The sequence below is a fragment of the Rutidosis leptorrhynchoides genome, chromosome 10, assembly GCF_046630445.1.
Source record: "Rutidosis leptorrhynchoides isolate AG116_Rl617_1_P2 chromosome 10, CSIRO_AGI_Rlap_v1, whole genome shotgun sequence".
Classification (NCBI taxonomy): domain Eukaryota; kingdom Viridiplantae; phylum Streptophyta; class Magnoliopsida; order Asterales; family Asteraceae; genus Rutidosis; species Rutidosis leptorrhynchoides.
Genome location: NC_092342.1, coordinates 235,394,378 through 235,409,308, shown reverse-complemented (window position 1 = coordinate 235,409,308; position 14,931 = coordinate 235,394,378). Strand labels below are relative to the sequence as shown.

Genomic DNA, 14,931 nt, shown 5'->3' with positions numbered 1-14,931 from the left:
ACAATTAGGCAAGACGAAATAAACGATTAAAAACCGGATGCAAGGGTAAGTCACTTGGTTCGATGAGACCCCAACACCAAATAAACTAGACATGTTCAAATAAAATTTGAGGCATGATTCTAGGTGAAACCGATTGAGAATCGTGATTTTCTATTACTGAAAGTAAAAGGAAATAAAATACACTTTCAGAAATCAGAAATAAGCCCAAAATATCTTGAAAATTAAGTCAAACCATCAGATTTTCTATTAATGAGCCCAAAATTAAGATGGCCCATCTAACTTCTAACCCTGTTCGTTTATCGTCTTTTATGTATATGTATTGCTGCATGCTTTGAATCTCAAAACCAGAAATACCCTAAACGCTTCTTTCCGCTCTCTCAATCTCAATCGGTCAGTCAGACGCAAAAAAAATCAATGGCAGATCGCATACCTTCCGTTATTCAAATCGAAATCTTATGCAGGCTTCCTGTTAAATCATTAATTCGATTTAGGTTAGTCTCAAAAGAATGGAAATCTTTGACTCAAAGCCATGACTTCAATTCTGATTACATTGTTCGCCAAGCTAAACGACCACGTCTTCTAATAACTAACGTTGTTGATGATCAAGGCGACGATGATGTAAGCGACGATGATGTAAGCGATGATGATGTAAGCAATGATGATGTTTGTAATGATGATGTTTGTTGTTGGGTAGTTGATGATGATGATTCTTTCCCCCAACACAAGATTTGCCTGACTTACCCTCCGTTCGTAAATCTACTTACTAATTTAGATAAAGATTTAGAGTTTGTTGGTAGCTCTCATGGCTTGCTATGTTTTTCCTGTCTTCATATAGGCGAAGATGATACTTTTGATCGGTACGTTATTTGGAATCCTTCAATAAAAAAATCACTAGCAATTGACATGCTTTATTACCCGTCTGTGTTTGTTTCCGTTGGTTTTGGAGTTTGTCCTAACTCACTTGACCCTAAACTTGTTAAAATAGTTGAGCTTGCTATTCCAAATAAAAATGGACGACGAGGAGCTTCACGTCAAGTTTGGCGAGTTGAAGTTTTTACAATAAACTCAGGGATGTGGAGAAGTCCATTAATCAAACTTCCTAGTAAATTTTTCAAATTTAATTTGTATAAGAAAACTCCATTGGTTATAAATAGGTTTATTTATTGGTCTGCCACGGATAGGAATGACCGTAATTTTTGTATTATATCGTTTGATTTGGCAAGTGAAGAATTCACAAAAATAAAGCTTCCGCTTTAAGATGAGTTAACCGATTGTCATTTTGATATATTTAAGCTAAGAGAGTCTGTTTGTGTTGGTGTGGTTCGAGAAAAAATAGATGACCCGCGTATGGATCATGGAAGGGGTGGTCGAGGAACAATGAGCTTTCAAGAAGTTTGTACGGTCTGGTTGATGGACCATGTTTCAAAATCTTTTACCAAACTCTTCACTATCAACTTACCATTGACATCTACTTATTGGGATAGTAACCAACTTATATTACTTGGATTAAGAGATAATAACCAACTTATATTAAGAAATCACAATGGAGAGCTTGTAGCATTTGAACGCTACTCCAAATACTACAACAATTTTGGTATTTATGTCAATAAATTAGCCTCTTTGACCACCTACACAGAATCACTACTTCTGCTTGATCAATCAGGTACACTAAATGACGATGAAGGTGATGCACACACTCGCTGAGTTATGGAGCATGCAACAAGACATATAAGAATTGAAGATGAAAGTGCACTTAATATTCATACAAGTATATTATTTTTGCACCTTTTTCCTTGCAGCTTTTTTTTGCACTTTTTTCCTTTATTCCGATTTTTCACAAATTTGGTCCTTAACCTAGTTTAATCACGTACAGCCTCTACAAATATAACCTTAAGTTTCGCTTCCACAGTTCTTTGTATTTGTACTTTGCATTATATGTGTAGTTAATCTTGCAGTTGTAATTTTTTTTATCCTACTCTTTTACAAATTTGGTCCTTCAAAACCAAACACAATGAGATAAACAAGTACTTGACATTGTGATCCAAAGTACGATTACCAAACAATCACGTGTAAAATGTTCAGTTTCAACATATATGTGTACTCGTTGTTCTCACTAAGCATTGTTTACCCGTTGTTGTTTACCATTTTATAGGCTCCGAATTGGACAAAAGATATGGTACGATAGATGACTAGTCATTTGTTGCAATGATATGCTTTTGATTGATGCTTTGGTAGACGCTTTTGGATAGATTCTTTTGTGGTGTAGTTTTATCCAAAGGATCATGCTCGTATTACTAGCGTCGATATTGTCCAAACCGTTTAATGGGTCGGAATTACCACTTCTAGATTATAGCGGGTCTTATAAAACTTAATGTTATATGTGATATTTTAACTTGTTAAAACGTTGGTATGAATGTATTTGATGTCCTAAGAACATGTTATGTTTCAAATGTGGTTGTTAAAATTTGAAACGGGTCAAGTGTTAATTTGGTCACCTAAATGTGCACTCCGCGCAAAGAGCCAATAGAAAGGATGTTGTTTTTCGGTTGTCGGTCAGTGGTTGTTTCACCTTAATACCTTAATGATGATATATCTCATAGTTGGCTTTACATTCCTTACAACAATAGAATTATGGGTCTTTACTTAACTTTTGTACTTTTTTCCTTTTATTACGATTCACAAATTTGGTCCTTAATTATAGCTTCGAATCTTCAGCTCTGAAAGTCCTCCAACTTGAAGCAACCAGTTTAATTCACAACCTCTACAAATGTAACATTAAGTTTTGCTTCTGCAGATCTTTGTACTTTGCATTATGTAATCTTGCATTTGCACTTCTCTTTTCATCCTACTCTTTCATAAATTTGGTCCTTCAAAACCAAACACAATGAGATAAATAAGTACTTGACACCGTGATCCAAAGTAGGATTACCAAACAATCACGTGCATAATGTTTCAGTTTCAATACCTCAGATCTTAAAAGGAAAGGAAAGGATAAGTGGAGGAAAAATGATGAAACTTACCCTCAGGTGCCTTTCAGCAATTAACGAGATTTTATTAACGGTTGTTAGTGAGAGAGAACAACTGCGTAATAAACAACTTAATTTTTTTCCGACCTGTACTCTCTTATTGTATATAACAAATCAAGCTGTATAAGTTTGAAAACCGATCAGCAAAATATATTCGGCGCGGCAAGATTGATGGCATTGTGGTAAAACCGCCTTGTTAATTCTTATTTTTCTTTCTGTTTTTGCGATATCATTGTTTGGTGTTGTTTGTATAGCGTTTAGATACTTGTGATTGGTTAGGTGTGTTGGTCCTTCGTTATCTTATTTGGGTTGTTGTCAGGGGCGTACCTGTAGGATTAATGTGCAAGGAACAACATATAACTATATGGTCAACTTCATTTGAGCCTTCGGGGTCACACACATATACACCGAGACGTCAAATAAAATTTATATATATGATGTATATATATTACTCAAGTAACAAAATAGTAAATCGAAATTAATTCATTTACTATTTATATGAATAGTAAATGAATTGAAATTAATTAATTTACTATTCACATGAAAGCGACACGAAAGAAATTATTAATTATAAGTTACATAACATACCCCTGAAGTATTTGAGAAATACGACTTTTTAAAACCAAATCAATCGAAATATTAGATTTTGGGAATCAAAATATAGATAGAAACAAAATAACTTTGTACGCGTTTTGTTTCTCGGACTTCACAATTCAATGTTTACTTTTACACATATATTATAAATATAAGCATTGATTGGTTTTTGGGAGAGTGAGAGTCACCAGAAAACTTAAGAGAGAAAGTAAGAAAAGTATTATTTTGGGTTCATAATATTAATCAAAGGTTGATTAATTATTACTTGGGTTTGGACTAGCATCCATTGACGTTATTTGAAGTGTAGTGTGGACTATCCAAAGAGACGGTCATATTTTTGATCGTAGGTTTCTCTCCTTCAATTAGTTTCTTCAAGAAAGGTGTATCGTTTACTCACTTTGTGAATTACATATTTTGACAATTATTAGTGGTGTAACTGGATCTTTGGGATCGTTAATCATGTGCATGTTTTATTAAATCTAAATATATGAATATTTAATCTTGTAAATATTTTATGTAATATTAAAAGATTATTATTTTAACTATCCGCTGTGTTAATCTGATTTAAAAGTACACACGATTTTCCAACAGTGGTATCAGAGCCGCTTTAACACCATCTTAATTGTCGCGTGATTTTCTTTAGATTTAGCTTTGTGGTGAATTGGTAAAAGTCGAAACCTTTTTGGTTTTTAAAGTCAACGCGGTTGATTTGGACTTAACCTCATGACGCACAAATATGATTGAAAGAATATCACTATTTTAAATTGTAGATTTAATTATTATGGCTTGAATATTTATTATAATTGTTGATTGTTATATTCCATGGTTATACACATGCATTATAACCATGGACAAGCCATATATAGGTTTTAATAATGTAGTTATTAAAATTGTAATTGCATACATAGCCCATAATGCTCCGACCTATGTATGATTGTTGTGATTGTTGATTACGGCAATATTATGTCATGTTGATTATTTATTTTATGAGAAAGGCCATTTTGAAGCCAAAGTTGTATTATATTTATTTTTCAATTTCATAGTATTTATTTATGTTTATTCTAAATTGTAAAAGTATTAGATTAGTTGTATTTTTCAATTTAAAATAAATGTAATAAGATGAAGATTGAAGATAAAGATGCAACGTGAATTTTGACTTAGAAGATGGCGAACAGGTCAAGTTAACAACGATGACGTTTGTCAAGTTTTCACTTGATTCTTGAATTAAGTGGGAGCTACGATATTACCCTTAGTTTGACCTCTTGATCTCATGTCGGCTCATGGGATCAAACATAGGATTTTTGAGCTAGGCTATGTGTGTGTGATGCATGATATAGTTGTGTTTTAATTTTGCATTTACATATAATTGTTGATTAGAATATATATGCTAAATGTTTTTGATGAAAACATTAAATAAAACCGGTAACGAGTTTCAAATATTAAAATTAATGATTTTAAAAGGTTAAACTCTAACGAGTTTAAAGTTAAATAATTTTGAGACTCAAGTTATATATGTTTTTTGATGGAAACATTAAATAAAACTCTAAACGAGTTTCAAAGATTAAAATTGATGATTTTAAAATAAGTTAAACTCTAACGAGTTTAATGTTAAATGATTTTGAAAGTCAAATAATATATATGGACGACATCTTTTAAAATTGTTTTAAAACGATACACGTTTGTGTATTTGTTATTTTTATATCCTATAAATTAAATAACAAATTAGATCACAAACATAATCGACATATACAATTGGTTAAAATGTTTTTTTAACTAATAGTGTATCGAATCTTGTGTGCATGCATTATTCGTTGACACAAACTTTTTCTAAAATACCCGTCAAATTTAAGTCATGCCATCCAATGAGCTTGCAAACACTCCTCGTTATTTTTCTGATCTAGTGAGACTAGGCTGAATTATAGCCACGAGGTGGATTTTTCGATCTAGTGAGACTAGCGTGAATTTTCACTGTTTCCAAATTGGACGACTTAATCGTATTCACGGTGAGACTTGAGTTCGAGGAAATGATGGGACAAACATGCCATAAGATAATAGTGGTTTGTTGGACTACATATATCTCTAGGTCCCATAAAGATCTAAGAGTTGTACTTGTAATGCAATTGGTACCCGCTACCTACCAATAGACTCCATAACTGCTAGCTGATCAACAGATGTGGCTATGGAACCTCTATGTGGATCTTAGGCTTTCGTAAATTAATTGTTTTTTAAAAATATTATAAAAACTTGGGTATTTAATTTATTAAAGCTCAATATCGAAAATACTAAATTGAATCTTATATCTGTTGTGGATGTCAAATAATCAAAACGTTAACCAAAACACACTTCCTTCTTTGTTGGAGAAGGATAAACTCAATGTTCAAACTTCCTAGACTGGCACTGCAACCTGAGAATTGTTCTCAAGCATAATTGGAAGTTGAATAAAGTTTAGAACCCATATCCTTTCTTCCTGTTGTGGCAGTTGTTGTTGCTCAGCAAAATGATAATCGAATGTTGTTCGATGATCAGGAAGAAATAGGATTGAAGGATGAAAAAGAATAAGCCGAATACTTTGTGGAAGGAAAATGACAAATCATTTGCTAGGAAAAGTATTCCACCTTCCAAGAAGGAAAGCCCAACAAAAGACGCCGAATGTTTCCATTGTGGAAAGGTTGGCAATTGGAGAAGCAAGTTGTCATATCTTCCAATCTGAGCTGAGAAAATGCAACGCTGGTGAGACTAGCAAATCAGGTATATTCCATATATAGTTATATACTTCTTCTAGTAATTCCTAGATCTTTGTTAACTGGTTGTGGCCTTCACACATGTAACAATATGAAGAAAATGAGAAGAAGTAATAGACTGAAGAAAGACACACTGGATTTTCAAGTAGGCAAAGGGGATCAAGCTTTTGTTAAAGCTATTGGTACCTCTGAACTTATTTCTCTAAGTGGTCTTATTGTTTTTTTGGAACAATAGCATTATGCTCTAAATACTGTGAGCGACATAGTTTGAAAGATGCTAGTTTTGAACTTGCATTTACACACTTAGGTATTTCAGTTTCTAAGGATAATATATTTATCTTAATACCTATCCACGTGATGGTATTTTTGAAATTGATATGCATAGTGTAATTTCAAATGAGAATTCTGTGTATACCTACATTGCCAAAGTCTTCAAGCAAGACTTGAATAAGACCTATCTATGACATTGTCATATTGGTCATATAAACAAACAATGCATTGCAAAACTCCAATCTAATGAACTTTTGGAATCAATTGACTCTGAGTCATTTGATGTATGTGAGTCATGTTTATGTGAAAAGATGACAAATGCTTCTTTCTCCGATTTAGGTAAAAGAGCTAAAGATCTTTTAGGACTAATACATACTGTTGTATGTAGCCCTTTAAGAACAATGTATAGATTTAGTTAATTTTACTTCATTACATTTACTGATTAGTACAGTAGCTATGATTATGTTCACTTGCTGAAACATAAACATAAAGCTATTTTAACATTCAAAAGTATTCCAAAATGAAGTAGATAATCAGCTTGAAAAGACCATTAAAGCACTTCGCTCCGATGGAGTAAGTAAGTTTATGAGTCAAGAGTTCTTTGGACAACCTAAAGAATTGTGGGATTGTCTCATAGTTCACTCTACCTTACACACCACAACACGATGGTGTGTCTGAGTAATAGGAATCGAACTTTACTTGATATAGTTTGATTTATGATGAGTCTGATTTCTCTACTACCGTCTTTTAGGGATATGCATGAGAGTCTGCTACAGGCATACTCAATATGATTCCAACTATGAAGGTAGAAAAGACACCATATGAGTTATGGCATGGGAAGAATCACAAGTTGTCTTATTTGAAAGTCTGGGGTTGTAAAGCGTACGTGAAGCATGACACTTCAAACAAATTAGAACACAGAACTATCTAATGTTACTTTGTACGATACATAAAGGAAACAATGGGTTACTACTTTTACTACCAAGCTGAAGACAATGTGTTTTCTGCTCGCTCTGCTGAATTCCTGGAAAGAGATCTTCTCTTACAAGAAGTCAGTGGGAGTAAAGTAGATCTTGAAGAAACTCAAGTACTTTAAAGTAACATACCTTCAGTAAGCACTAGCAATCCACACGTTAAAACTGAGCACACTGTTGGTGAGCCAGAACGTGTTACACCTGCACTTTATAGATATAGTAGAACTCATCGGCTTATGAGGTTTAATTATCTGATTAATTCAGATAAACCTCAACTAAGGGATTATGATGAACCCTCTAGCTGCGTGAGGCCATATCAGATCCTGAATCTGAAAATGACTAGATTCTATGAATACAGATATGCAGTCCATAAAGGATAATCAAGTATGAGACTTGATTGATCTTCTACCCAATTGTAAGACAATGAGGTAAAAATGGGTCTTCAAAGGAAGACTGATATGGACGGTAATGTAAACACTTTTAAAGCTCGATTGGTTACAAAATGTTATGATAAAAGTTTTTCACCAGTCGCGTGCCTTAAAACAATTAGGATATTTATTGCCATGGTTACTTTTCATGATAAAAAAATATGGCTAATGGATGTCAAAACCGCTTTCCTAAATGGCGACCTAAGCGAGGACGTATATATGGTTCAGGTAGAAGGGTTTATGAATCCTAAGCATCCTAATAAAGTATGCAAGCTTCTAAAATCCATGTATGGATTAAAGCAAGCATCCAGGAGCTAGAATCTTAAGTTTAATGAGAAAATCAAAGTGTTTAATTTTTCTCAAAACCAAGATAAGCCCTGAGTTTACATTAGAGCTAGTGGGAGCAAAGTAGTCTTCTTAATCTTATATGTTGATGACATATTACTTATTAGAAATATCATTCCAACTTGCAAGATGTCAAGTCTTGGCTTGGAAAATGTATTTCCATAAAGGATTTTGATGAAGCTACTTATATTATTGGAATGAGGATCTATACAATAGATCCAATTGGCTTATTAGTTTGAATCAAAGTAAATACATTATCTTGCAGAGATTTAGCATGCAAAACTCCAAGCAAGGAGCTTTGCCAATGCAAAAGGGCATAACCGCGAGAAAGTCTCAAAAGTCCTATCACAGCAGATGAGATGAGACAAATAAAATGTATCACATATGCTTCGGCTATATGATCCATTATGTATGCCATGATATGTACTATACTCGAGGTTTCGTTAGTTTTGAGATTGACGAGTCATTGTCAACATAATCCAGGTGAAGTATATTGGATTGTTGTTAAGAATATTCTTTAGTATTTGCAGAGTACTAATGATATGTTCTTGGTTTACGGTGGTTTGGAAGAAGAGTTAAGTATTAAATTTTATACTGATTCTAGTTTCCAAACTGATCAAGATGATTCTCGATCCAGTCACGTTGTTTCTTTGTCATGATGGGCAAGACAGTTGATTGGAAGAGCTCTAGGCAGAGCATTATTGAACAATCTACAACAAAAGCAGAATACATTGTTGACTGAGAAGCTGCTCAGAAAGTTGTCTGGATAAGAAAATTTGTTATTATACTCAGAGTAGTACACAACATTCAATCTTCTATAATATGTACTGTGATAGTTCGAGTGTTAATATACTTTTGAAAGAATCACATGTACATAAAAGTATCTGGTACATTCTTCAAAAGTTTGACTACATTCATTAAGTCATTAAGAGAAATGATATTAGTATTCTTAAAGGTTCATACAAATGATAATGTGGCTGACCCGTTCACGAAGCCCATGATGCACAACAAGCATGATGATCATGCTAGTAATATTGGACTTCGTTATGCTACTGATCTTTTTCATTTGTAATTTAATATTTGGATATTTTTGGAACATTAAGCAGTTTTATATTAATGAATTGATATATAGTTGGTATGATCATTTTCATTTATATCACTGTGTTCTATATTAGCATGTTTAATCCATGAATAATTGTTGATTATTCAAAATCTCCATAATCGGTCATGTTATGGGAATAACATGAATTAAGATTAATGTGAAATTTTGGTTATATTCATTGATGATGAATAGTTAACTTGTTGAGACCAAAATTCATATGTATTCATTGATGATGAATATTGGAATGACCCAACCATGAGATGTCACTACATGGATCGTAGTCAGTAGTAAATCTTTTAGTGATTATGTCTTTGTGTCCTTAGACTTGAGATGCACGCCCGTCTTGATGAGTGTAGCATTGTATTTTGATATGATTAAACGTTGTCCTGAATAAGGCTGTTATAAAGGCCATTATTTGGTATAATGTAAAGCTCGTGATAGACACGTGTATGCAATATAGGATTTGTTCCTCTAAAATATTTGGAGTTAGATACTTTTTGAGCTCCTCGATGAATGAATAAGATATTTGTGTGGCCACACCCAGATGTAATTAAGATGATACTTAATTAATTTGGTGATCTAATTCAGTTCTAAGATTGAGAAACAAAATTGTTAAACAAATGAGAATGACCGATGATCCATATCTCAAGTTTAACTAAAGTATCTGAAACAAAAGGACGAATGACATTTAAAACTTACCACAAACAGTTTCGAGAAACTACCCTCACATGAATTTGGGGACAATGACGTGTTGCTAGACGCTTACCATTGTTTGTATAGTTACTTGGTGTTGTGCCATGCACAAGTGGGAGTCTGTAGGATTAATGTGCAAGGAACAACATATAACTATATGGCCAACTTCATTTGAGCCTTCGGGGTCACACACATATACACCGAGACGTCAAATAAAATATATATATATATATATATATATATATATATATATATATATATATATATATATATATATATATATATATATATATATATATATATATATATATATATATATATATATATGATGTATATATATTACTCAAGTAACAAAATAGTAAATCGAAATTAATTCATTTACTATTCATATGAATAGTAAATGAATCGAAATTAATTAATTTACTATTCACATGAAAGCGACATGATAGAAATTATTAATTATAAGTTACATAACATACCCCTGAAGTATTTGAGAAATACGACTTTTTAAAACCAAATCAAATATTAGATTTTGGGAATCAAAATATAGATAGAAACAAAATAACTTTGTACGCGTTTTGTTTCACGGACTTCACAATTCAATGTTTACTTTTACACATATATTATAAATATAAGCATTGATTGGTTTTTGGGAGAGTGAGAGTCACCAGAAAACTTAAGAGAGAAAGTAAGAAAAGTATTATTTTGGGTTCATAATATTAATCAAAGGTTGATTAATTATTAATTGGGTTTGGACTAGCATCCATTGAAGTTGTTTGAAGTGTAGTGTGGACTATCCAAAGAGACGGTCATATTTTTGATCGTAGGTTTCTCTCCTTCAATCAGTTTCTTCAAGAAAGGTGTATCGTTTACTCACTTTGTGAATTACATATTTTGACAATTATTAGTGGTGTAACTGGATCTTTGGGATCGTTAATCATGTGCATGTTTTATTAAATCTAAATATATGAATATTTAATCTTGTAAATATTTTATGAAATATTAAGAGATTATTATTTTAACTATCCGCTGCGTTAATCTGATTTAAAAGTACACACGATTTTTCAACAGTACCTACCTTAATGTCAATGGTAGCACGGGCAACCACTGAAATGCGCTTTGCAGTAGAAATTTTTTTGAACTTTTAACTAGTGATATCATTGGATAGAGTAATTTTTTGTATGTGATACCACTGGATTGTGTAAACTTTTTTGAGATTTTAACTAGTGACACCAATAACTACGAATCATAGATCTGGTTGTTGTATTTTGTTTTAATAGTTTTGACCTAGTTAGGCTGGTAGATAGATAGCGGGTAGGCGTTCTACGTTTTTTTGGGTTCGAGCCTTTTCATTTCTTTTTTAGTTTCTGTATGTTGTATCCTTCGGCTTGTTCATATTTCGATGAATCCGTGTTTATTTATTGTATTTGTTATTTTAGCAATAAAAAATAAAAAAAATTAACATCAAGTTGTATAGTAAACAGTAAATCCTTGACTGTAAAATAAGCGCAATTGTCGTTTTGTACAGATCACTACACTAATAAAGTAGGATCCTGAAAAACATGGTAAAGTAGAAAGCTTCTGTATTCTACTCCAAGGAACTTATGCTTTCTTTCACTCACTTTTCTTTTAAAATTCCAATTCCAAATTACAGTACATAAGATTTGTAATTCGAAGAGTGATTAATTAATGTGAAAAAAAATGAAGGAGAAGGATGTTGATTATGTATTGGTACCTTTGGGATTAGGGTTTATGATTTTGTACCATATTTGGCTTGTTTATACCGTTGTTAAACACCCTACAAGAACTGTTATGGGTCTCAATGCACAGAGTAGAAATCAATGGGTTTTCTCTATGATGTCTGTCAGTCTTCTTCCTTGCTTTTTTTTTCTTCTATTTATTAAATTGTTTAATTTTGTATGATTGATGTGCATATATTGATAGCTTTAATGGGTTATTGGAGGTAAGTTGAATGATCACATCATCTTTTTGTAATCAGTTATTGAGAAATTATTGTAGAAAGGAATGTGTAGATGCTGAAATTTGACTACTTTTTGGATTGAATATGAGATGAATTTCTCAAAGTGTTTCTGGAATTTTGGAAGCAATTTAGATTAAATTATGTGAAAAAATTGTACAATTGGGTTCAAAGTTCAAACATGGTTTTCGGGTAACTTTCTATTGTAAAAAGTATGGTTATGGATTTTTATTTTGTATATGTAACTTCCAAAGTGAAATTTGTACAATTGGACCTTTATTTTGCTCTGTTTTTACACATCTATGTTGGCAATCATTGTTAAGAGATTACTTTTTTATCAGTGATAATTTTCTAATAATTGAATAAGTAGTCATCATGCTTAGTTTTAAGTGCTTATTTCAAGAGTGTTGTGTTGAGTCAAGATGAGTTTGGTTAGCAACAGTTAAAAGAGTTTTAGTACATGTTGAACCGGGCGGGTCAAGCTGAACCAAACCACAAAGTAGGCCAACTCTACAATTAGTTTTTTTTGGGTATACCTGGGTATCCGACTCACTTTACGAGCCGACTGATCCCAGAGAGACTACCCGTTTTGCGGTCAGCCCGAAGTGATGGCTGGTGAACCTCTGTGGCCACGATGTGGATTAATTTTTTCAACTTTGTGGATTCGAACCCAATTATTACAGTAGGCTAAACCGGGCATGTTTCCATTTTCGCTAATTTTGTTATTTTCTGTTTTCTCATTTGATCTGATAATGAAAAGATATCACCAACATAAACTGAATCACACATAAATGTGGTGAAACTGCCTCCTCATATAGAAGCTAGAAATAATAATATAATATCTTAAAATGATAACATCTATTGAAATTAAATGTGCTGCTTATCTTAATAGGATCCATTGAAGAACGGTGTGCTAGCAGTTCAAACAATCCGCAACAACATAATGGCATCGACTCTTTTAGCAACAACCGCCATTACTTTAAGTTCAATAATCAGCGTTTTCGTTAGCAGCACGTCAAATTCAGACCATGCAGCTTCACAACTAGTGTACGGAAACAAAACTTCACTTTTATCTTCAGTAAAATACTTTGCAATCTTATTATGTTTTCTCGTTGCGTTTCTATGCAACGTGCAGTCCATTCGGTACTATGCACACGTTAGCTTTTTGGTCACTGTTCCTACGTTCATAGACAGAAGAGAGCCTATACATTACGTTGCTAGGAACTTGAATCGTGGAAGCTTGTTTTGGTCGATTGGGTTAAGAGCGTTTTACTTCTCGTTTCCACTTTTTTTGTGGATCTTTGGACCGATTCCTATGTTTGTGTGTTGCATCATTATGTCGTTTGTACTTTATTTCTTGGATACGACTACTAGTTTCACTAGAAGTCTTCATAGTTATTCTCTTAGAGAGAAGACAGAGTCCAGTGCAATTGAGGCTGTTTGATGGTAAGGCTGTTTAGTGCAGTGTACTCACTGATATAATATGAAGTTGAGTAATGTTGTTAGAATGTAATGGTTGTAAATTTTGTTATAATACGACGATAACTGTATTAGTGGCCTGATCTTGCTATCTTGTTTGTAATTTTTTTTTTTTTTATTTGTTTTTTGGCGAATTACTTACTCATTGTGAATTCAAGAGTGACACTTTTTTTTTTTTTATCTATAAGTACTCTGGCTAGCAGAACTGCTCACAACATAACATCAGTGACTTTGTTATTGCGATGCAAAATTAAAAACGGGTTAATCTGAGAATCCGGTCATTAAAAAATTTGAAAAGAAGTTGTCGGGTTGGAAGGTGTGTTGTCTTTCATTTGCTGACTTGCTATTCAAAGTTGTATATCCGTAAAACAAGTCCTAAGACATAGAAATATTGAACTGTTTGGTCAAGATGATCTTGTATTTGGTGTTGGAAGACGCGGAATCGGTTGATCATCTTCTCATTCATTTTATTGTACATGTTCTTTCCAAACTTAGTTCGCTTTGTTCGAATGGTGGAATATTAACTAGGTCATTCCCACGTCTTTGGCGTATTTTTCATATAATTGGTTCAAGGAATTGGTATTAATGTCTTGAAATTTTTGGGTCTAATTGGTCTGGATATACTTTAGTCAATTCGAAATTCAAGGAACAGAGTCATTTTCGGAGAAGAATTCTGTTGTTGGAGAGCAACGGTTCAAAGTATTAAGTTCAAGGTGTTCTCGTGGACGACTTCTTCAAACTTTGTTTTGGTCATAATTTTCATTTATGGGAAACACAACCAACGCTCTTGATTCTGAACGTGTAATGATGTCTCTTATGCTAGTCGGGTGGTTTTGGTTTGTTTAGTCTTGTTTCGTTCTTGGTTGAATATGTGTTTTGTTTATGTCGTTGAGGAGTGTGTTTTTCTGTAGTCCCGCTCGAAAGATGTCAAATCTGGTAATGGTCCCGATTTATACATGTCTCTAGCCGGGAAATAAGGGGTAACGTGATTCGAGAGTTTATTCCGGCCCGGTCTATATCGTCGCATTCGGTAGGTGTTTTTTCACCGAGTTGATGACAACGGGAAGCTAATTTATAGGTTGAGGGATTTTTGTTATACTCCGGGCTAGAAATGACATGTTCATGATTGGGAATGATGTAACAAATGTATCTTGCAAATGTATTTAATTGCTTATGTAATAGTCGAGTAGTTCGTCTGGTAATCTATTGGCCTTCATTGATTGACTATACGGGATGGATCGGGCCAGGTATGAGATGGATATAGGTAATCTCGACCCGAAGGTGATTGAAAACTCCGTCCC

At 33.2% G+C, this 14,931-nt stretch overlaps 2 protein-coding genes across 2 annotated transcripts; both read left to right on the top strand.

Moving 5' to 3' along the window:
* Positions 1 to 414: 414 nt before the first annotated feature.
* On the top strand, positions 415 to 1,704 carry LOC139870882 (F-box protein At3g57590-like). The gene is made up of 2 exons (XM_071858646.1): positions 415 to 1,143; positions 1,294 to 1,704. The coding sequence occupies exons 1-2, from the start codon at positions 415 to 417 to the stop codon at positions 1,702 to 1,704; spliced, it is 1,140 nt and encodes a 379-aa protein (XP_071714747.1).
* Positions 1,705 to 11,774: 10,070 nt separating this feature from the next.
* LOC139873087 (uncharacterized) lies at positions 11,775 to 13,750 on the top strand. The gene is made up of 2 exons (XM_071861022.1): positions 11,775 to 12,036; positions 13,044 to 13,750. The coding sequence occupies exons 1-2, from the start codon at positions 11,875 to 11,877 to the stop codon at positions 13,593 to 13,595; spliced, it is 714 nt and encodes a 237-aa protein (XP_071717123.1). The 5' UTR covers positions 11,775 to 11,874; the 3' UTR covers positions 13,596 to 13,750.
* Positions 13,751 to 14,931: the final 1,181 nt, after the last annotated feature.

Coding starts and splice junctions, on each gene's coding strand:
- LOC139870882 (XM_071858646.1), top strand. CDS start 415: ATGGCAGATCGCATACCTTCCGTTATTCAAATCGAAATCTTATGCAGG. Junction 1,144..1,293: donor TGTATAAGAAAACTCCATTG/GTTATAAATAGG, acceptor GATATATTTAAG/CTAAGAGAGTCTGTTTGTGT.
- LOC139873087 (XM_071861022.1), top strand. CDS start 11,875: ATGAAGGAGAAGGATGTTGATTATGTATTGGTACCTTTGGGATTAGGG. Junction 12,037..13,043: donor GGGTTTTCTCTATGATGTCT/GTCAGTCTTCTT, acceptor TTATCTTAATAG/GATCCATTGAAGAACGGTGT.